This window comes from Mandrillus leucophaeus, unplaced genomic scaffold, assembly GCF_000951045.1.
Source record: "Mandrillus leucophaeus isolate KB7577 unplaced genomic scaffold, Mleu.le_1.0 Scaffold169, whole genome shotgun sequence".
In the NCBI taxonomy this organism is placed as follows: Eukaryota; Metazoa; Chordata; class Mammalia; order Primates; family Cercopithecidae; genus Mandrillus; species Mandrillus leucophaeus.
The window spans coordinates 2,407,625-2,432,664 of record NW_012101687.1 but is presented as its reverse complement, the minus strand read 5'-3'; the positions used below and the strand labels follow the sequence as shown (position 1 = coordinate 2,432,664).

General features: G+C 35.7%; 1 protein-coding gene across 2 annotated transcripts in view; it reads right to left on the bottom strand.

The window, feature by feature from the left end:
• Nucleotides 1-25,040, bottom strand: part of CAND1 (cullin-associated and neddylation-dissociated 1) — a 45,980-nt gene that overhangs the window by 5,090 nt on the left and 15,850 nt on the right. For both annotated transcript variants that reach the window (XM_011976578.1, XM_011976579.1), the window contains 9 exons: nucleotides 16,824-16,978; nucleotides 14,477-14,600; nucleotides 11,984-12,240; nucleotides 11,794-11,899; nucleotides 10,555-10,700; nucleotides 7,050-7,342; nucleotides 4,928-5,069; nucleotides 3,072-4,565; nucleotides 2,175-2,270 (listed from right to left, as the gene is read on the bottom strand). In XM_011976578.1, the coding sequence (XP_011831968.1) occupies nucleotides 2,175-2,270; nucleotides 3,072-4,565; nucleotides 4,928-5,069; nucleotides 7,050-7,342; nucleotides 10,555-10,700; nucleotides 11,794-11,899; nucleotides 11,984-12,240; nucleotides 14,477-14,600; nucleotides 16,824-16,978 (2,813 nt within the window). The remainder of the gene's footprint in view (nucleotides 1-2,174; nucleotides 2,271-3,071; nucleotides 4,566-4,927; nucleotides 5,070-7,049; nucleotides 7,343-10,554; nucleotides 10,701-11,793; nucleotides 11,900-11,983; nucleotides 12,241-14,476; nucleotides 14,601-16,823; nucleotides 16,979-25,040) is intronic.

The window sequence follows — 25,040 nt, the reverse complement described above, 5'->3', positions numbered from 1 at the left end:
CTATAAGGCAGAGGGTATGGAAGAAGAGTCCATAAAGTTCCTCAGTATCACTTTCATAGATACAAGATATGACAGAGATAACAGCTAAAAAGACTAATAACATGCATGATTCTCCTTGGAGTTCACTAAAAGCAGCAAAAAAATATTTTTAAACTAAGTTCAAAATAAGAATAAAAAAATGAGGTGAAGACAGACCCACTGCTTAATAAAGATGGAGTACTATTAGCGGATATACAATTCATCAAAGGAAAGAGAAACGTGCCTCCAAAAGCCCTACTTTATTTCTGTCTTCAATAAGAAATACATGAATTCACAGGAAAATAATACAAAGGGAGAAAATTGAAAGCTAACATAGGACAAAAGCCAGAGAAAGCATCTAGGTACTTTAAAAGTCTGCTTATTCTTGCAAATGTGGGAAGGAAAGTATAATGCTTTGGAGTCACATGGATGATGGTTCAAACCATTTTACTTGTTAAATGTATGATTTTGTGCAAGTTACTTTAGGCAAGAACTTGTTTCTCACCTCAGTTTCTCACTCAATAAAATGAGGATTATAAATCTTTTAGAGCTATACAGAGCAGAATAAACGGCACATATATTGTTGAAGACAATGTCTAGTACACACTAAGTATTCACATGTAGCTATTATTCATCATTATATGATCTCAACTCTATCATCAGCAATCTTTTAGAATACACAGGGAAATGCAGGAGAGGTAACAAAAGACTTGAATGCCAACTTGAAAAACCAGCCATTTGAAAATACGGGAGGAAAGAGAGACTTCAGATACTGCAGATTGGCAAACTCAATGTTGATATCCAAGAAAGTTCCAGCACTGACTTAAAAAAAAAAGTCGGAGAGACAGCGTGGTTTCAAAAACAATATAAATGTACCAAACTAATTTCCTCTTCCCTTTATTTGCATACTAAACTGGTAGATTAGAAGAATAATTACAATAGAGTATATATCTGCTTTCAGGAAAGCATCTAAAATATTGCTATTATGGACAAAATGGTGCCATGAACTAGCAATTTCAATTTTTAAAAAGTTTCCTAGGTGGTTCTGATGTTCAAACAGTCATGAATATCGAACTAGATCATAATTCAATTAGAATGCTAACTACCTGGTTGAGTAACTATATCAACAATGCATACTGGTTGACTGCTGTCAACATGGGAAGATATTTCTAGAGATATGGCATGGGCCTCTTCCTCTGTCCTGTTTTGCATAATACCAAAGTGCTCAATAAATATATCAAAGCAGAAAATGGGTGGGGGAAATGCCAGTAAGAAGTTTCTCATATAGACTTTAAATAATTTCTAGGCCCCAGCAATAGAACCTATTTGTGCCTCTGCCTTCCTTATTCTGAACTGGCAATCCCTTTCTATACAGCTCAAATTTTATATTGTATTTTTTTTTCTTTCTGGCACACTGCAGAATGGCACAAAGCTACAAAGCTTCTTTGCCAAATCCCTCAGTCCTCCCGGATGGTTATCTCCATTATCCCGTCCTCAAGAAAGCAACAAACTAAATTCTGAGGGGTTTTTGGCTACTATCAAACTCTAGGAAAACCAATGATAAAAACAAAATGCACGGAGGTTATAAAAATCAGAAATAATCCCAAAAGCTAATTCTTGTTTTCACAGAAATAGAGAAAGCCCTAGTTTTTCTTGGGTTATCTCCTCTTAGTTCTTCTGCGAATTAGCTCTCCCCCACTTTATTTTTTATTCTTAGGTTATTTTGACCTTAAATATGGAAATCTCCATAGATCTCCTTCGGTGTTAGACGTAATAATTGAAATCCGAGGCCTTAATAGTTCAAATGAGACTCATTTACATCTAGGGAGAAACTTCAGACTGGCCACATAAATCTAGTACCTTTCTGCTCTATCCACTAAAGCTATCTTATCTTAAGTCACCCCAAAAACATGGTTATCAAATATGTAGTTGACTCTAAAGACATGCTGGTATATTATAACTTCATTTATGTGTGCAAAATCATCTAGGAATAATTACAAACAATATAGGCAAATGCAATTTGTTAAAGTTATAAGATCATATCAATTTTATTTTAAACAATTATTTTAATTCCTCGATATTTCTAGTTACTAAATTCAAGAGTTTGAGAATTCTAAAATCCAAAAATCAGTATGTTTATCTTTGTTTCCACTTACCTATGCAGTTCTTTAACAGTGGATCAATAGGTTGTGGATGGTCAGAAATTGTAAATTTCACAGCTGTAACCACTGAGCTTCGGGCATATGATGAGCCTAGTTAAAAATAAATTGCAAGTCTATTGGTATGTAGTCCACTAAAACTCACGGACATCATTTTTAAACCACTTCAAATAACACCAGTGTCTTCAATTCCTTAGAATTTTCCTTGGCCAAGAAGGGTATTTTTTATTGCACGCATGAATCCAAAGGAGCCAAGTTTACTCACTTATGAGCATAAAACAAAATCCTGTTAGATTTCAAAAGAAACAATTCCTTCTGGGAAGGAGGGACCTGAAGCAGCAGTGGAGAATCTCACCCTCACAAAAAGAACTAGCTAAATCCAAAACCGCTCAAAAATCTTCAAATTTTTTACTAAAAAAGAAAGCAATGCCTAAGAATGAATGGCTATTACTGCTATTAATGTTATTACCTTCTACTTGTTCTAATCAGGATGACACTGGTAAATCTGAAAACTCTTCCAGGATCTTTCATTTGAAAAAAGTACTTTCACCAATTTTATTTATTGTAACTAGTATCAGCAAGCTCTTTAGATTATGTTAATTCATGAGATATGTCTTTTCCACATTTTAACATAACATAGCAACATTAAAATGTAGTCATTATGAGGAATGAGAACACATTTAACCATTATCTAATTACCACTCTATCTTTTAAAACAACAAAATGTCATTTGAATATCACTCTATACTACAAAAGACAGGTTTTTTTTTCATCACATACTTAGCTTTTAGGTTTAAGAAAATATAGACATGGCTTAACTTCTTTATTAGGCATCTTTTAAGGCAACCAACTATCAACAAAAAATTTTTTAAGGAAGAAAATCTAGATACCTACCTGATATCAAGTACCCCTTAAGCCGTGGAAGGAGAGTTTCTGGATCAATTAGAGTGAGTTTTCCTAGACATTCAGCAACAACATTTCTGGTTCCTTCCTCTGCACACTCACAGTGCTTTAGTAATAAGGCCCAGATGTTTTCAACATATGGTTTAAGGCCCACCACTGATGCAGAGCTAATAATTTCCTTCAAGGAATGAAGTAAAAGATACTGCCTTTTGGGCTGACTGGTTATTTCTTGTAGGACAAATGGCAGATATTCAGGAAGGTTGCCCACACTAATGCTGCCTAATGCATAGGATGCAGCTGATTTGACTTCTTCACTAGGAGATGAGAAAGCTTCTAGTATTACAGATTTTAGTTCCAACTGTCCACTTAAGTCAATATGATGCCCAACTTCTCCAAGAGAAAGTAGAGCTAAGAGACGAATGGAATCTGTTGACCTTGAGTTCTTGACATCTTGAATAAACTGACCTACTACAGCTGGTCCCTCTTTAGGGCATGCTCGAGTAAGGGCAGCTACACATTTGGCAATGGAATAGTAAGACTGCTTATGAGTAAGAGCTGTGCTCTGAGAGTAAACTGGACCAGTCAGCATGCGCAACAAATCCATGTATCCTAAATTATTTGTTCCAGTGACAACCAGAGCTTGGAAAAAGTCTAGCATGGCACTAAGAGCTCCCCCCTGCAATAAGGGTGATCTCACAAGTCCAATAAGTTCATTGAGAATGGATCCACTTATCTTTGAAAGGGAGGAGGGATACACTTTTGCCAAAGTGGTAAGAAAACTGATAGCCATTTGTGAAACATGCATATCACTTTCGCTGATAAGAGGTGGGAGCTCATCTAGAACTGCATCAATCATGGCAGCTGTCAAGCTGTCACTATAGTTTTTTATTAGAATATCAAGGGCAGAAAGAGTACCCAGTTTCAAAGCTCTCTGGTTTTTTCTAAGAAATGAAGCAAGGATAGGAACCCCTTCTCCCAGAACAGGCCTCAAATCTATCTTCAAAGGTGACCCAGCAATCAGTGTCAATGCCTTTACTGTAGTTAACCTGGTAATTTCATTCTTTAGTCTCTCCAAGAAAATCTGAAGTGTATTAGGCAAGTCAGAACCCAAATTGTCTCCAAGGTTGCAAATAATTTGTCCCATACAGGAAATAGCCCTTTCCTTGACTTCCTGATCAATGTCAGCTGCTTTTAATCTCTTAATGGTACAGGTAAATAGATCTTTGATATAAGGAGTTGCATCAAACGAGGAAGGCTGATCTAAAGGACGAATTACTTTGACAAGCTGTTGAGTAACAAGAAGTGCTTCAGATGTAATTTTGTAAAATGGGTCTCCAACACAAGCCACCACTGGAGGAACCAAAGCCTGAACGTGAGGATGGAAGACTTGAGGAGAATGGTTACAGAGGATTACGTATAGACATGACAAAGCATCAATCTTCAAATTCGATGAGCTTGATTTATCATTCAGTGAGAAAATGATTCCTAAAAAGCCAACAAAAAATCCAATCATTGCTGTGCAGACTTTTAAGAAAGAAAAATGAAATATCAACCCCTAGAGTACTGCTAATGTTCCCACTTCATTATATTATTTCTATAAGTAGAATTTTTCACCATCTATAATAAATACTACAGCCAAATATTTTAGGGTAAGACTTAACTTTTTATTTACAAATTTCTAACTTCAGGTATTCAAGATGGTTAGATTAAAAAGTTAGCTCTACGTGCATATTAAGTTGTCACAAATATTCCTTTAAAAGGAAATCTTTATTTAAGCTTATTTAAATCCTAACAAAAAGGCTACGCCCTATAATAAGTCCCAAAAGATATTTATGTTTCTTTCATACCTGGTACAAGTACAGGAATGTGTTGTGTTAGGGCTCCAGGTAATACATTTACTAGCTCAGTTAACATGTTAAAACAACACTGTCGGGTCTTCACACTTTTTTCTTTCATCTGTTTGTGCAGAGCTTTAACAATGTTGGGAACCTGCAATTATCATATACTCATTAGATGGTTCAGCTGTTGGTATTTCCTCAGTACACTTAACATGAATTACGGAGAATGAGGATAAAGGGAAGAGTTTATCTTTTTTTGTTAAATTCCTAATTCAACTATCTACTGCTATTGCTAACACTAACAAGATCAAGTTTGTTACATGCATTATATATGTTCTCTTATAACTACATTTGCTTGATGCTGATAAATTACGAAAAGCTATCATTTAGCTTTCAAGGGAGCAACAAAACAGTCTTCCCTACTTAATTTTTAATTGTGAAACATACATGACTATAAAGAAATTAATAGGCTGGGCGCAGTGGCTCATGCCTGTAATCCTAGCACTTTGGGAGGCTGAGGCAGGCAGATGACAAGGTCAAGAGATCAAGACCATCCTGGCCAACATGGTGAAACTCCGTCTCTATTAAAAATACAAAAATTAGCTGGGTGTGGTGGTGTGCACCTGTAGTCCCAACTACTTGGGAGGCTGAGGCAGGGGAATCGCTTGAACCCAGGAGGCGGAGGTTGCAGTGAGCTGAGATAGCGCCACTGCACTCCAGGCTGGCAACAGAGCGAGACTCCATCTCAAAAAAGAAAAAAAAAAAGAAAGAAAAGAAATAAATTAAACAAATAATATTTTCAATAAAAAATTTAGGATGTTAATTCATAAATGGTATTTTGAATGACAAAAGCACAGATAAAAGTCAAAGGAAACAAGATAAATTATGGAAAAGCAACCATTGAACAGGTCCTTTTCTTACTTTCCATTTGCTGTTACAAGGAATCAACCTCACTTCAAATGTAGCTACAAGCAGCAGGGGTATGATTAAAAGATATCTGCTCTAAACTTTCTAATGTTTGGTTAGTCAGTAAAACAAATAGGGTCTCTACTAACAAATCTTATGGATGCAAAGCTATAAACGGAGCTTCTAGAATACCTCAACAGCAAAGCAAGTAGAGATTAAAAATAAAAACAAAGCCAAGAAAAATCCCAACAACCAAACTACAAGGATACACACCATAATTACACAATGATCTAAGAACTAGACAAAACAAAAAAATTGTCTAACTTTCCATAGCATTGTCGAAATTCCTGGCAACTCTACTGAGCAATACCTGACTTCTACATACTCACTCACTCACATATATCCTCCATACACTTTATCTTATTTCTTTCTACAATTAATCTTCAACATTCACCTTTATGAGTAAGTTCACCACAAAAATGTATTTATTTGTACTACTTGAAAACAAGATAGATACCATATATGTGTCCCGTCCTCTCCACTGGTTTAATCACTGTCAATATCTGTTTTGTAATCTATAAAAATTGATCTAGTATTTGTGCATCCCATAGGGCTGCTGTAGAGATTACATATAAGATAGGAGAATGCCTGGTATGTTATATTCAATAAATGGGAGCAATATAATAGCTCTAATGTTTAGGACCTTAGAAAAAAATGCCTTCAAGTGAAAAAAAAAAGTGTATTTTATTAGTAAGTATATATGTAGTAGGCACTACACTGAATGCTCTATACAGATCATCCAGCTTTCACAACCACAGGTAGGTATTTCTAAATACACTCTTATTACAAATAAGAAAAGTGAGGTTTAATAAAGTGACTAACTAACTTGCCCAAGATCACACACCTAAATTAGAAGTGAAGTCAGTTATGTGATCACAAGTAGTATGACTCCACAGCTATAAGACATCTCTATTAACATCAAAGATAAAGACTACTTTACTGAATCTTAAAATTATTTAAATATTGTTTATCAAGTAAAACCAAGAATACTTCAATCAGAATAGTTTACAAGTAACATAATATGAACATGCATTAACTATATAAACGTATCCCAGAACTTTCTGCTTCTCTATAGATATTCTGGAACTCACATTTCCATACAAAGACAATTTTAAAAGCATTGCATTTACTATCATGATTTTGTAAACTGTACTTTAAAACCCACCTGACTCTGAAGCATTGTTAAAGGTGTTTCTCCCTGTTCCATCGCATCAGGGTCACATAGCCAACTTTGTACAGGACGAGTTTGCTTCAAAAGAGAAAGGTATGCGTGAAAAACATCTGCCTTTACATTCTCTTCACGCTCTTTAAATCTGGATATTAGTGCAGGAGAGACGGTCTTGTAGAATTCTGGAAGCATTTCATGCCTTGTGCTAACTACAGCATCCAAGCACTTCGCAGCTGCACGTCTCACTTTCCAACTCATGTCATCATCATCACTGTATTCATCATCACTCCCTAAAGGGTAAGTTTTAATGTAAACAGGCTATTAATGACAAGAGAAGTATATTATTTTAAACAGAAAATGAATTGATATTTTTAACCAAATCAGTTAATCTAACTTTCCGGTAACATATACAGCAACAGGTAGGTTTCAATAGAACTGGAACTTGAACAAAGAGCTTGTTACTTCTTTCTATAAGTCTGCACATAAATTAAACTTAAAAAACAAACATAATTGTATTTTTAACTAAACATTTTCTCATTTATTTTGTAATGAACTGTGCTTAGTTATAACACTTTAAAATCATCAATTAACACATTCAACTTCTTTAGAATATAAATATTTATAGTCATAAATTTCCCAGTTTTTGAAACAAAATTCAAAGAACTTACTTAACAGCATAGAATCAAGCAAACTATCAGGGACTTTCTAAGAAAAACCATGAAATGGATTTGAGGTAATAGAGTAGGTGATAAAATGAATGGTTACCAATCCCAAAACCCTGTAGAACTAATTTTCTGGGAACAAAAAGAAGGTTGATATCAGCTTTGTGACTACAAGGCTTTTCACTCGACTTGTTGATAAGCTATGAGGAACAAACATGTATATTCTAAACCTTTCACAATTTTGTCTTAATGTACTTTAAAACAAAACTATTTTTGCTTAATTATAACAAGAAAATGCTGCAAACTTAACAGAGAACCATTTTTCCCCTAATGCTAAACCTTAAACATTCAAAGCAGAAGCACTAAGAATTGTATCTCACTTATCTATACTTGATAGATAACATGTATGTGAAATCTCCAGCAACTCTTTCTTTCTAACACCATCAGGTTTAATTAGTTGGGTAATATGAAGTCAGAAAGGTGGCAGAAATACTAGCAGTTATCATGATAGTCTAAAATTATCTCACAATAATTTCGTGATTCTTAGACAAAACTATACATAGCCTTGAAATAACTGAGAGGAGTGATATCTTTTTACTGGCTTTTATTCCAATTAGCTTAGTGACAGTCAAAGGTAGCCAGCTAGGCCTTAGAAGATTCTACAATATATAATAAAATAATAAAATTTTCCAACTCAAAAGCTTAAAATTCACCTTAGCACATTATAGGAAAATACAACCAAATACCACTAAATGCGAGGCATTTGCTTATTTACCAATATCTATTTAAATAAAGTTAAAAGATACTGCCAAAATATACTATCAAGTTAAGAGCACATAAAAGTTTTTTCCATGTCCATACACTATGGTAATTGCATCCCAGAAATATAAGCTTTATTAAAAACAAGATTATAAAAAATTAACATGTCCCAATTCACTAAAATTATGTTGATTTTATAAATCACAAAAACACCATGGTAGAAAGTCATTTAATGGGTATAATTCATATTAACTGATAAAGCAGGTGAAGTACCTGTTTGTTACACAGCGCACAAAAGACCAACATTCAAAACCTGGAATACACATTGCTACTGATTTTTTCAAAAGATATTCATATTAAAATATAAGCTAAGTTTTCCCTTCATTAATACAACCCATTTATTGATTGCCTGTGTGTCAGGCACTGTCCTAGGCACTGGAATAAAGCAGTCAATCAAGAGATTAAAACGTCGAACCTTCATGAAACTTACATTCTAATAGGTAGGAGACCATCAATTACAGTATGTCAGAAAGTAACTAAGTGTGATAAACAAAATAAAAACAACAAAATGAAAGAGTTCTGAGGTGGAAGACTACATGAGGGATGTGTGAAAAAGGAATCAGGTATGACTGCAAGATTTTTGGTCTGATCAACTAAGAAGAATGGAGGTACCATTCTGAGATGGAAAAGGCTAAAGAAGAACAGGTTAGGTGGGAGATGGGGAAGGGGTACGGAAAAGATATTTTAGATATCCTAGCAGCAATATTAATTAAGCAGTTGCATATGAATCTGTATTCACAAGCGAGATCTGGATTACAGATAGGATCTGGGGTGCCAGCATACTGATATTAACGCCAGGAAACTAGATGAGATCAACAAATAAATCAAGAGTATAACAGGTAAGTTCAAGGACTGAGCCCTGGGATACTCTAAGTACAGTGCTCAGGGTGAAGAAGAAGAACCAGCATGGAAGATAGGAGTAATCAAAATGGTAAGACTACATCCAGGCTAGAATGGTATCCCAGAAGCTAAATAAAGAAATGTTGCTGAGACTGAGTAATACAATAGGCAGAGTCAAACATTTGCAATCTTGTGCATCACTGGAGGAGTGGATTCAAGAGAGAATGGAAAGAAAGAAACTGAACTGCATTGAGGAGTTCTGTTGCGGAGGAGAGAAACTAGGCAGCAGCTGCTTGAGGTGTATATGGTGTTAAGAAATTTTTTTGGTAGTTGTTTTTTAAAGATGGGTGAAATTACTCACTTAGGAAAGTTGTTACATAAATTCATTCAAAGAATCAAACTAAACAGTATTCTCAAAAACAACAAAAAATCCACCAACCTGTTTACCTAGTAACTTACCAACTTAAATATTTGTTACTATGATTCTTCCAATAGGAACAGAAACAACTGAACATGAGCAACCCCTATGTCCTTGAAGTGCTGCTACTCCTTTCCAGAGTAAATATCATAAATCATCATGTGATGGCATCAATCTTAGGAGCCTCAGAAACATTGTAAGCTATTAATGAACGTTAAATGGGGCCTCAAACGGTATTAAGAATTTTTCCTGAACTATGAACAAACAAACTAATATTCTTTCAAACCAAGCTGCCCTAAATATGTATATCTACAGATTCAATTCTTTCTAAAACCTCGGTTTACCTCCTTACAAAAATGCTTTGTAGAAAATTTGAATAGTACTTAAAACCAGAAATCATATATAGTTGCTAGCCAAGAGAAAACAAGTGGTAATGGTACTAGTTGTAAATATACAGATTTTTTTCTGTATACTTAAAGAAATAAAATTGGGACATGGTGAGCAATTTTTGCTACATATTTTTCACTCACCTTATTGAGAACATTAATGAATGATTTTTAGACATGATTTTTTAATGTGTTGCATAACAGTTCAATACATAGATGCCCTCTAACTTAATCTGCTATTGTCAAATATTGAGATCATTTCCCTTTTCACTATTATAACTAAATAAAACAAACAGTACAATTTGCACTAAGAATCATCTCCATTTATAACACTGTCTTTCACAAAAATTTAAAAGATTCTATTTAATTTGAAATACCTTGATCATCGTCATCACCACCATCAGCATCCATTGCATTTTCATCTTCATCTTCATCATCATAATTATAATTTGGATCATAGGTAAGATATTTAAGACAAATATTTATAATGGTAGAAACATGAGGATATACTTCCTTAGGACATCTAAAGGCAAAAACAAAAGCTGCCTTGAAGAGCTGTACTTTTCTCCTTGATTCATTACCTGCCACAGTTTGCTTTATCACCAGCAATAACATAGGAGAGTAGTTCCCATACTATCTAGCACCAATGATTCTTGCTGTTTCTCTCCCATGGACTTATGATTTTAAAAGGTTTACCTTTCAAATTTTACTTATTTAATCAATTTTAAGGTGAACTCCCTTAATCCCCATTTTAACTATGTTATGGTTAACATGTGGCAGTATAGACAGAAATTGGTATATACTCAACATGTTATTAGAAAAACCAAACCCAGATGAATGTGCTCTTCAGTAACCAGGATTATTTGTGCAAATGCCAGTGCATATTCACCTAGGTTTGGTCTTCTAGTGATGTAATGAGAGGACAGAACATATAAATGCCCACAGGGCCAGCAAATAAAAGAATACTTTGTGTTTGTCAACTAAAGGAACAAAAATGAATCCAACAATTTCTGATTTTCATAATATGATATGATTAAAAGCTACTTCTCAAAACCAGAAGTGTCAAGGGATAAATGCAGAAAACAACCAGTAAGGCCTCAAGACACCATGCTACTGCATTAGTCAACAGCAAAAATTCTGTTACTTATCTTGTATTGCCTTCCAGTACACAAATATACAATTTTTACTAAGCTTTTAAAAAATATATGAGAATCAGTTTCCAAACTGAGAATCACTGACCTAGCTAAATGGATGTGACCTAAGAAATTGTTGAAAAGACAATTCACTATTTATTTCTGACAAATAATTTATCCTGCTGGGCTTTCAGTACAGACTACATTATTACACTGGCATTTCTTCCCTTCTAAAGTAAACCCAAAATAATTATAAATACCTTTCCCAAATTCTTTGAAGTCCTAACAATGACAAGAAAAATTTTCAAAATAAATGTGATGACCACATTTTATAATAGCAAGATGACATTAATTTCAAATACCGTATTGTCTGTTATATCTGAAATCCAATAGGCCGCTTCTCCTCACACACCTAATGTAGATCTTATGATTCTATTCTTAAGGAAAAGTTTTTTGTAAAAAATAGAGATCTTAAAAACTTACCTTCTTACAAATGATTCAAAGGCTTGAATACAGTACTCTCTCAATTCATCATCATCTACATTGCAAAATTTTACCACCAAAGGAATTATCTTCTCAAGGTATTCACCTAAGAAAAGCATAATGGTTCTTTAAAAACATGCATTAATGTTTTTAATTAAAGAAAAGTTTAAAACTTTTAAAGATTTCTTACCTATTCTATGACCAGCTTGCCTACTAATAGCAGCAATACATTGTATGTAGGTTCTTGTTGTTGACATAGAATCATTTTTGGACAACTCTGACAACAGATGTTCAATAAGATCTACAAAAACTATATTTCCACAGCTCATAACCAGATGGCCAAGAGCGATAATAGTTCTTTTCCTCACTGCAAGTCTAGGGCTGGTCAACTGGGGAAGCAGACAGGTCAGAATTGAAGGATGGAAATTAACAAGAAGTCCTCCTTGCCTTAAAATAAAATAAAAAAAGAAAGAAAACAACAAATGAATTCAAGATGCCTGGCCACTACTAAATGTCTGGCCTCTGACCTCAATGTAAATATTCAGAACACAAATTTAGTTGAGACTAATTCAAATTCAGAGTGAAAGGAAAATTAAATTCTTACTTTATCTAAAATGCAACTGAAACCTGAGCCAAGTGAATGCGGCATTGAAATTTACATTGCCAAACTGACTCCGGGAATCTAGACCTAAATCCCCAATTATAGGTTATCTAATCAATTGGCTTGGGAAAGTATTTTTTAAAAAAACAAAACAAGGCTAGGCATGATGGCTCACACCTGTAATCCCAGCACTTTGGGAGGCTGAGAAAGGCAGATTGCTTGAGCCCAGAAATTTGAGACCAGCCTGAGCAACATGGCAAAACCTCATCTCTACAGAAAACACAAAAATTAGCTGCGTATGGTGGTGCATCCCTGTAGTCCCAGCTGCTCAGGAGGCTGAAGTGGGAGAATCACCTGAGCCTGGTAAATTGAGGCTGCAATGAGTCATGATCATGCCAATGCACTCTAGCCTGGGCCAAAACCTGTCTCAAAACCAAACACAAACCACCACCACCAAAACCACACAATAATCTTGTCACTTTGTCCTTCCAAAATCTCTAAATGATTTTTTGTGCCAGGCACGGTGGCTCATGCCTATAATCCCAGCACTTTGGGAGGCCAAGGTGGGTGGATACCTTGAGGTTAGGCGTTCGAGACTACCCTGGCCAACATGGTAAAACCCTGTCTCTACTAAAATTACAAAAATTAGCCAGGCGAGGTGGTGGGCATCTGTAGTCCCAGCTATCAGGAAGCTGAGGCAGGAGAATCACTTGAACCCAGGAGGCAGAGGTTGCAGTAAGCTGAGATCAAGGAACTGCACTCCAGCCTGGGTGACAGAGTGAGACTCCATCTCAAAAAAAAAAAAAAAAAAAAAAAAGGTCTCTAAGTGGTTTTCTGTATTCTGACTTTCTGTATTGCTTTTTTAAGGGGGGGGGATTCATAACACTAAAAAATTGAGCTTCTCTTGAGTTCTCCCTCTCCCTTATTGGCTTTCCTCTATATATAGTTTCATTGTTCCTGTTGTTCCAACACCCTTCTTCCAAAGCATCGCAAATGTATAGTTCAATGAGTCACTACTACCCAAACCTGTGCCAGGACAATCACTGTTCGTGATTAAATCACACATAGGACAAAAAGTCTGAATTTTCAGTTTATCAAATTAAACATAAATTCCTCATCCACCACGACATGACCCCAATTTATCAGAATGATTTCCTACTGCTTTTCTATTCATTCTATATTCTAGAAAACTAGAATACGCTTCCCCATTCACATACTACTTAAGTATTCTACACCTGGGCACATCTAACTATTGAAGCGCTACCCATTCTTCAAAACCCAATTCAAATGCCACTTTCCATAAAAACAATTTTCTTGAATCCTTCCATTTTAAAACCCCAAACACACTATGCTCCCAGTTAGTCTTTAGTCCCATTCTGTCCTGTAGCCATTTGTGTTCTTATATCCTATCATAAAATACAAGCTCTTTCAGTGCCAGGATGATAGCTCCTCACTTTATACACACACATCCACACACCCACATGAAGGCGCTTGATTGTTTTTAAGTTGAAATGAATTTGCCACAAAAAACATACACACAAATAATGGTGGCCTATAATGATTATGAGAATCAGAAATTGACAGGTCCTTTAAGGTATTTTCTCCTAGGAGTTGCTTAGGTCTATGTTCTAACATCTGACTTCCAAAGGAAAGTGAAAAAGCAACAAATATATAAAAGCCAAGGTCCTCCCTCCCCTAAAATATGGACTATTAATATGGTTACTGAAGATTACCAGCATTCTTTTAACTGGAAAATCCACAACTACCAGCACATCTCCTTATCTAAATACATCACTGAATGCAAGAATATATAAGTAAAACAAAACATGAACTGGGCTAAAAAATTTAAAACCACAAGTTTTATTAAAGAACTATAAAATGTTTACTATACAATATTATATACTTACACATTAGTGTAATTAGCTTATTTCCCCCTCACTCCCAATCACACAAATTGATAAAAGTCACCATTTAAATATGAATAATTTTTCACTAAGTTTTATTGTATTTACTAGAAAGGGTTTTTAGTAAATCAGTGTAGTATCTGTATTACAAGTAACGGATATAAACAGGCACACTTACCTGCTCAGCATATCAGCCATAATATCCAAGGCTTCTAGCTGAACAGAAACATCTTCCTGTTTTGCTATTGCACTGGTAAGACGTCCAGTAATCTTTTTACATACATTAGCAGCTAATGCAGATCCTGCATGAATAAGAAGGCAATAATAATTTCAAAGCAAGCATGTTGAATTCCCTCTTATATTCATGGTAGTTACCAAATATTTAACAACTCCACACTTGATCATGAGACACAAGAGATCCAGGGCAGAAAAACACATCTCTCAAAACAGGCTGCTTTTCAATAAAATAACTTAATAGAAATAAACAAGAATTAGACCAAATCTTTAACAACTCCACACTTGATCATGAGACACAGGAGATCTGTGGCAGAAAAACACATCTTTCAGAACAGGCTGTTTTTCTATAATAACTTATTAGACATAAATGAGAATTAGGGATGACAACTTCATAAGGGGTAAAGGACACAGGGAAAATACAGATGTCAGCAGATTCTTTCTACTGGATACCAATAGATATTATAGATAACTAGTAATAGTAGATAGATAACTATTCTATCTACTGGATAATCTGTATGCATTGGTATGAATGCTAGCTATGGAGCCAGTAGTAGCTGCAGTGCTTGCACCCCTAAAGCAGCAAGGAGAGTTTTCTCTTTTTGAGTCTCTTCTAGTAGACTAGCCTTTTAAACTTTAGTGAATTAAAAAGCATATATTCTGAGCTCCAATGCTTAGCAGCTTCTTAAAAAAAAAATCAGCCATAACTTTTAATAAGGTCCTTTCCAACTCAAAGATTCCGTAACTTCATTATAAAGTAGAAACTTCGTTCCAGGACTCATAAATCAGAATTGTTACTACTTAACATGTCGTTACTGATGAGAGAAAAAAAAGAACAAGTCACTCTGAAAGAATCTGAATGGTTAAAAAAATTCTTACAAAAACCGGAAATTGGCTCAATGCAAACATATTTCAATGAGAGAAAAACAATTTAAAAATATATACATAGCTAATACAATTATAAATAACATACCTCTGAGTTGTTGAAATGTTTTACTGAAATAAGTAACTATTTAATAAGGGTAAAATAACACTGGTATGATACATTGAAGAAAGCACCCTTTTTGGATTAAAAGATAATGGTTTTGAATCTTTACCCAATTACTCACCCAACTTTGGGTGAATTAACCTAATCTCTCTGAATTTCAGTTCCCCCATCTACAAACTAGAAGGAATAGTAAGACCTCGTATATGATTGATGTTTAGACTAGTTTACGTATGCAGCCTTTAGCATGAAAACTAGCACAATGAATGATTTAAGTAAATGAGTGAAAATAACATACCCAGACTACATTATTTATTCTTTTGATTTTTTTATTTTTATTTTTTGAGATGGAGTTTCGCTCTTGTTCCCCAGGCTGGAGTGCAATGGCACCATCTTGGCTCACCGCGACCTCTGCCTCCTGAGTTAAAGTGATTCTCCTGGCTCAGCCTCCCAAGTAGCTGGGATTATAGGCATGCACCACCACGCCCGGCTAATTTCGTATTTTTAGGAGAGACGGGGTTTCTCCATGTTGGTCAGGCTGGTCTCTAACTCCCAACCTCAGGTGACCCACCTACCTTGGCCTCCCAAAGTGCTGGGATTACAGGCATGAGCCACCTCGCCCGGCCCCCAGACTACACTATCACCAATCTAAATCTTCCCATGAAATAGGTGATAATCTCACCTTTTGCAGATGAGACAATAACTTTTAGCCTGCTAATTTTAGCAATAGTTTAGTAGTCAAGACCAATTCTAAAATTTATATTACCTACACATTTCTGTCAAAGGTCAAAAGCTAAATTAGTTGACAAATACATTAATCATAGTTTTAAATTTGTTTAATTACCAAGTAGCTGTAAAAGGCTCAGCTTTCATTAAAGCTACCAGTAAACTGAACTATTTCACAGCTACGTCTGAATGGTGTTAAATTTTACATAGCAAATATGACGCGAAGTGAAATTAATACTGGAAATAGATTTTGGTTATCTCTTCCCTCACTGCATAGGTTGGCATAATTCTAGTCTGCAGTCATGGTGCACACAGTATAAAATCTTGCTCCAACACATAAAAATCCTTCACCAAAATACATACTACAAACAAGTTCAATCGAAATATTCCTTTACCAGTTAATTTACTTCTAAGAAAAATAAGGCTTCAAGCTTTAATTTTCTTAATTGTCCAAAGGGATTCCTACGAAGATCTGTAAGGACAGCCACCTCCCTCCCTCCTTGGCCAGAAGGGGAAAAAAAGGTGGGGAGAAATACCTCCACATAAAAACAAATAGGAAGAAAAATGTGCTCTTGCTTACCACTGGAAGCTGGAGGAAGTTCTCCAATTACTGTTTTAAGACCAATACTTGAAATGTCTCGAAGTTGTTCTTTATCAGAAAGCATGTTAGTGCAGAGGGTATCTACAATTGTCTCTACTTGGTATTCTTTCACTTTACTCACTAAAGGGCCAAGACTGTAATACAAAGAAGAAATTATTTTAAAAAATCTAGATAAGCACAAAAACAGGAAAATACATAAGTAGAAATGTTAACCTTTCTGCCTAGAACTTTCAAGATAAAGTATATACCATGTCTGTATCATAAATAGTATACAAATAACGACATAAGAAAATTGTGATTGGTTAAGATTTTTGCAGTTGGTTTCCACGTTTTTCTCATTGATTTCCATCCTAGTATCATGAAACCGAAGCTGCTTTCCATATCATACCCCATGTCATACCCCTAAAGCTAATTAGTTGACAAATACACAGAAAACTTATTTCTTATTTTTTTAAGAGACAGGTTCTCACTGTTGTTCACACTGGCCTTGAACTCCTGGGTTCAAGCAATCCTCCCACTTCAGTCTCCTGAGTAACTAGGACTACAAGGACACACCACCATGACTGGCACAAAACCTTTTAATAATAAAAAGGTGAGACCGGATGCAGTGGCTCACACCTGTAATCCCAGCACTTTTGGAGGCCAAGGTGGGTGGATCACTTGAGGCCAGGAGTTCGAGACCAGCCTGGCCAACATAGGGAAACCCCATGCCTACTAAAAATACAAAAAAAAAAAAAAAATTAGCTGGGCGTGCTGGTATGTGCCTGTAGTCCCAGCTACTTGGGAAGCTGAGGCACAAGAATTGCTTAAACTCAGGAGGTGGAGGTTACAGTGAGCCGAGATTGCACCACTGCACTCTAGCCTGGGCCAGAGGAGACTCTGTCTCAATCAGTCAATCAATCAATCAATCAATCAATAGGTGAATTAGGAGTCTGCTCCTGACGAGAAGTTTTTCCTACAATGGAAGTTCCATCTAACATAAAGATTTAGCATCCCTCATCTAAAAATTCAAAACTCTTTGAGTGCCATGGTGGAAAATTCCACACCTGACCTCATGTGCTGGTCAGTCAAAGCTTTGTTTCATGCACAGAATTATTTTTTTCCATTCCTATCCTCAATGTACAGAATTACTAAAAATATCATATAAAATTACCTTCGGGCTATGTGTATAAGAGAAATATATGAAACATAAATGAATTTCATGTTTAGACTTGGGTTCCATCCCCAAGTTATCTCATTTTGTATATGCAAATATTCCAAAATCTGGAAAAATACAAAATATGAAACACACTCTGGTCACAAGCATTTCAGATAAAGGACACTAAATCTGCATCACTTTGCCAACTTTGACCCTTTCTTCCTATCACCAAACACCACCTCATGAACCAAAAGAATTTCCACTGCCCTTGAATCTTAATTTATAAAACAATGTGCCTTTTATATTCTTGTCTAAATGTTAAAAGCAAAAAGTAACTGGTTGTAAAGATGAAAACAAGTGAATACTACACTACCCTGTGCTCCCAAAGCACCTTGCATATACTTTTCTCATTACTATTATGGATGTTGTTACAAGTTTGCATTATGTTCACCAATTGAACCACTTCTTGAGGATGGAGGAAAGTCCTTCTTTTGTGTTCTTCTCATAGATTTTAGTAGGTAAGTTTGGTACATGAGTATCATTAAGACAGCAGCTCCCAACCATTTTGGCAGCAGGGACCGATTTTGTGGAAGACAATTTCCACGGATTTGCAGAGGAGGCGGTTTCAGGATGAACTGTTCGACCTCAGATCATCAGGCATTAGATTCTCATAAGGAGCCCGCAACCTAGATCCCTTGCATGCACAGTTTACAATAGGGTTCATGCTCCTATAAGAATTGAATTCCACCGCTGATCCAACAGGAGGCAAAGCTCAGCCAGTAAGGCTGGCTCACCCTCTGCTCTCCTCCTGCTGTGCAGCCCAGTTCCCAACAGGCCAAGGATCTGTATGGGTCCATGGCCCAGGGTTTAAGGATCCCTATATTAAGAAGTCACTGTATTCAAAATTATTGAATAACAAAGACAGTATGGCCCCCTATCTTCAAAAACTTAACCATCTGGTTGATGAACTATGGAACTCACATAACTATTTATGAAATAAAGAAGGCATTCACTACCCTGTCATGATTAAAAACAAATTTAAAAAAAACCTTTTAAATGCAATGTCAGCATTTACAGGGTAAAAGACTGAACATTAACAGTCAGATTTTTAGGTATTAATTTTTTTTTTTTTTTTTTTGAGAGACAGTCTTGCTCTGTCGCCAGGCTGGAATGCAGTGGTGTGATGTTGGCACACTGTGACCTCAGCCTCCGAGGTTCAAGCGATTCTCATGCCTCAGCCTCCCAAGTAGCTGGGACTACAGGTGTATACCAACATGCCCCATTAATTTCTGTATTTTCAGTAGAGATGGGGTTTCACCATGTTGACTAGGCTGGTCTTGAACTTCTGACCTCAAGTGATCCACCTGCCGTGGCCTCCCAAAGTGCTGGGATTACAGGCATAAGCCACCATGCCAGGTACTGAGCTTTCATGAGGTAGTTAGAAAAAGAAGAGCATTTCAAATGAGGAAACAAGCTCTTGTAAAGACCAGAAACTAAAACAAGTAGAATGTATATTGAAAGAAATTAGGAGTAAAAAGAACTGCTTGATACAAAAGGCAGATGGAAAACACCATAGGAAAAGTAATCGCCTATGATATTATAGAGAACTCTTAAAGTCTGGTCAATGACTTTAAATGTGATAAAATTGGAAGCCAACACATTTTTTGAAGCATAAGTGACATCATGAAAATTTAATTTGATAAATGCTCAGATCAGTGTCTCAAATAGATGCTCAATTGATGACTGCTGACTGCTTGACCAGAGAAGTAGAAGGCAGGGCAATTTGGTGATTTAAATGATAAAAATAAAAAAACTGAAAGGTTAAATATAGCCTAATCCAAAATGAAGGCAGTGCTAAGGGAAACATGGCAGATACATGAAGAGACCAAATATAAAACAATAAAAATTGGGAGCGGAGTTAAAAGGAACTCAAAAAATGAATTTAAAGAGTTCTAGCTTTCAGCAGAAAAGTGGCGAGTCATGACTGTAATCCCAGTACTTTGGGAGACTGAGGCAAGTGGGCTCCTTGAGCTTGCCCAGCCTGGGCAACAAGGCAAAACCCCGTCTCTACCAAAAATACTAAAATTAGCTGGTTGTGGTGGCATACACCTGTGGTCCCAGCTACTAGGGAGGCTGAGGTGAGGATCACTGGAACCTAGTAAGTCAAGGCTGCAGTGAGCTGTGATCACAGCACTGCACTCTCACCTGGGTGACAGGGTGAGACCCTGCCTTAAAAAAAGACAATGTTATTATCAGTTAGCTGGACATGGTAGTGCATGCCTGTAATCCCAGCTACTCGGGAGGCTGAGGCAGGAGAATCACTTGAAACCAGGAGGCAGAGGTTGTGGTGAGCTGAGATTGCGCCACTGCACTCCAGCGTAGGCAACAAGAGCAAAACTCCATCTCAAACAAATAAAATAAAATAAAAATCATAAAAAAATTGAAATGCTGTATTTAAAAACTAACAATAAAAAATAAAGGGCAGTAATTATAAAACTGAATAAAAGAAAAAACAAGACTTAACTACCTGCTATCTACAAAAAACAATTTTAAAAAAACAGATAAAACAAGAAATAAAAAAGATACATATGCACAAAAACCAATCTTGAAACAAATGGGAGTGGCTATATAACTAACATTAGTGAAAATATATTTCAAGGTAAGGTGTATTACCAGAGATAGAGAGAAATGTCTTATACTCATAAAAGGGTCATACATCAAGAAGACATCACTATTATAAATGTGTATGTACCTAGTCATTGACAAAGACTCTGACCAAACTTTACTAAGCCACATCTGAGCACTCTTCTCAACAAGCAGTTCTTGACCCTGGGCCCCTGTCCTTGCCAGGCCTACCCCAATTGTAGCGAGAATATCACCACCCTTGATGTTTGTTTTTATGTAATGTTCCATCTCTGACTATTTCCGCTTTTTGGCTATAAATTTCCACTTTCGTAGTATTTGAAGTTGAGACCAATCTCTCTCTCCTATTGCAATAGTCTTTACACCTATCACAATAGTCCTGATTAAAGTATTTCTTACTGTTTAAACAAATGTCAGAACAATTCTGTCTTTAATATCATACAGTTTTAAAATCATCCTTCTCAACAGTCAACAGATCAACTAAACAAAAAAATCAGAAAGAACAGCCGGGCGTGGTGGCTTATGCCTAAAATACCAGCTCTTTGGGAGGCCAAGGTGGGTAGAGTACTTGAGGTCAGGAGTTCAAGACCAGCCAGGCCAACATGGTGAAACCCTATCTCTACTAAAAATACAAAAATTAGCTGAGTGTGATGGTGTGCGTCTGTAACCCCAGTTACTTGGGAGGCTGAGGCAGTCTGAGAATCGCATGAACCTGGGTGGTGGAGGTTGCAGTGAGCAAAGATCATACCACTGCACTCCAGCCTGGGTGACAGACTGGAGTCTAAATAATAATAATAATAATAATAATAATAATAATCTGAACACTATCAAATACCTTGACCTGACACTTACAAAACACTTTACCCAACAACTGCAGAATATACTTTCAAGCATATATAGAACATTTGCCACGACCTACCATTTGGTACACCACAAAACAAATCTCAATAAATGTTAAAAGAAAGTACCCTGACCACAGTAGAATTAAATTATAAACCTGTAAAAAAAAAACCTCCAAATTATTTGGAAACTGCTTCTAAATAACCAATGGATTAAAAAAAATTACATCAAAAATTAAAAATATTTCAAACTGAATGATAATGAATATACCAAAATTTGTAGGATGTAGCTAAAGACAAACTTAGAGGAAAATATATACCTTTATACATTTAAATTAGAAAGAAAGCCATTAGGAAAGCAATAATCACAGAAGAAATCAATGAAACAGACAACAAACAGACAAAATTAATAAACCTACAAGTCAGGTCTTTAATTAAGATTAGTAAACCTGGTAAGTTCCTGATTTGATTCAATTAATTGATGATTTAAAAAAAAAGGAACACAAATTATCAAAATCAGGATTGAAAGAAAGGGATATTCACTGATGACATGATTGTTTAGGTAGAAAATCCTGAGGACTCAGCAAAAACGACTTTAACAAGTATGAGATACTATGGTTTATGGTTTATGTATTATTGTTAATACATGAATTCTTCTCAAACACTCCTAAAGTTTCAACACAATTTTAATCAAAATTTAAGCAAGCTTACTTTTAAGAACACAAGTTGACAACTCTAAAATTTACATGGAAATATAAAGGACCTAAAAAAACGAAACTACTCTTGAAAAACGAAGAATGAAGCCAGAGAACTTAAACTACCTTTTACTTTACATTTACTATCTACACCCATGTTTCTCAACAGGACAATTTTTGCTCTCCAAGAGACATGTGGCAATGCCTGGAGACATCTGTGATTGTCACAACTGGGAGAGGTGGGAATGCTATCAGTAAATACTGAGTAAAGGCCAGGGATGCTGCTAAACACTCTATAGTACACAGCATACATAGCTTCCAACAACAAAAAAGAATTACCTGGCCCAAAGAGTCAGTAATGCCAAAGTTGATAAACCCTGAGCTAAAATGAATGCAAGTGTTGTACTGGCATAAGTATAGACAAATAAACCAATGGAACAAAACAGCATCTATAAATAGACCCACACTTTTATAGTCAATTGATTTTTTGACAATGATGCCAAAGTAATTCAGTAGGGAAGGAAGGTCTTTTCAATAAATGGTGCTGCATCAACTGGATATCCATTTGGAGAAAAAAAGAAAACGTTAATTCCTACTTCATATCCTTTGCAAAAATAAATTCAAGATAGATCATAGAACTAAAAGTAAAGCTAAAATTAGAAATCTTATTTGGAGAAAACCTTTACAACCTAAGGTAAACAAAGATTTCTTAGGACACAGAAAACAATAACCATAAAAGAAAATTTTAAATTAACTTACAAATAAAATCAAACTGAAATAAATTCAAAACCAAAATTAAAAACTTAAGCTCATCAAATTCAGAGAAGAACTACAACTTGATAATAAAAAGTCCATGCACAAAAAAAACCAAATGGCCAAAAAACACATGAAACAGTGCTTGACATCATTAGTTACCACGGAAATAGAAATTAAAACCACACTTACACACCTACTGAGGTGGCTAAAATTAAAAACTGACACAACCAAATGGCTGGTGAGAATGTGGAGCAACTAGTACTTTCACATAAATGGTAGATAGACTTTGAGAAACAATTTGGCGTTTTCATAAAAAGCTAAGTGAACAAGAGCAGTTTCACTCTTGGGTATCAGTAAAAGATAAAGACACACGTCCTAAACGGGACTTGCACACAAACGTTCACTGTATATTTATTTATTCACAGTAGTCAAATCCGTGAAAGAAATCAAATGAATAAACAATCAAGGGACTACTAATCATTAATAAAAAGGCATGAACTACTAATATACACGACATGGATGAACTTCTGGTATCATGAGAGCAAAAAGAGCCAGACACAAGAGCACATACTATATAATTCCATTTATATGAAGTTTTGTAACAGGCAAAACTAATTTATGGTAAATAAAATCTGAATAATGGTGACCGTGACTGGATATGTTGTATGATAAAATTATACAATTTTGTCAAATGATTATCCAGTCATTTGAAAAAGGTCCATCTTTTTCCCAGTGACGCCACCTTCATAACATATTTACATCCTATTTTACATCACTGGTCTAGTAATGCCCCACTACCTCACTGCTTTGATTATAGAGACATAATATTTATAGGGCTGGCCGGGCGCGGTGGCTCACGCCTGTAATCCCAGCACTTTGGGAGGCCGAGGCGGGCGGATCACAAGGTCAGGAAATCGAGACCACAGTGAAATGCCGTCTCTACTAAACATATAAAAAATTAACCAGGCGCTGTGGCGGGCACCTGTAGCCCCAGCTAGTCCGGACGCTGAGGCAGGAGAATGGCGTGAACCCGGGAGACAGAGCTTGCAGTGAGCCAAGATCGCGCCACTGCACTCCAGCCTGGGGGACAGAGCGAGACTCCGTTTCAAAAAAAAAAAAAAAAAAAAAAAAATTTTTATAGGGCTAACCAACACCTCTCTACCTTCAGCAATTGTTCTTCCTGTTCAGAGTTTTCTTGACTATCTTCAGCACATGCTCACTCTCAACTCTAATATATTTTAGTCAGTTTGTCTAGTTTCTGGAAAAAAATTAATGATTTTTATAATTAATTTAGCATAAAAGTAACCTGAAGAGAACCAAAAACTTTATGATGTGAAGTTATCCCATCCAAGGACATGAGATGTCTCTCTGCTTGTTCAAGTACATTTTTGTATCTTAAAGTATTTTAAAATGTTTCTCTCATAAATTTGGAACAACAGAAAACTGTAATCTTACCTTATACCACACAACACTGCAATCCAAGTCACCATTGTAACATTTCTTGTTACATTTATTCCTATTTATTTTGTCTTTCTGTTGCTATAATAAATGGGTATTCATTTCTATTATCTTGTAATTGCCCACATGAAAAGCTAGTTATCAAAAGCTTATATAAAAGCTACTAATTTTATAAATTTTACATCCTACCTCACTGAATTCTTTTTATAAATTCAATTTTTCTTAACTGACTTGTTTTTCCCACATACACTTTTCAATTCTTATGCCTCTAATTTTCTTCCCAACCCTCTGTCTTAAAAGTGGTTAATACCCTCAAAAGAAACGGCAGAGAGATACACATATTTGCCTTGTCCCTGACTTTAGGGTGAATCTATCTGGTATTTTATAACTTTTGGGCTGAAATAACTGTGTGTATGTGTGTGTGTATTGGTAGGGCACTGAATGTGCGTGGGCTGAAGAAAGTCTGTGTGTGTGTGTGTGTGTGTACATGCATGTGTACACTTTTAATGTTAAAGAAGGACCTATCAATTCCTATGTTGTTACATGTTCTACCTGGAACAGATGATGAATTCTGTCAAGTGGGATAATACATTTTCAACCTGTTCTTCACTCCAATGACAAATCAAGTATGATGCTAGTTTTTGAAAGTTCTTCACCTCTCTAATTA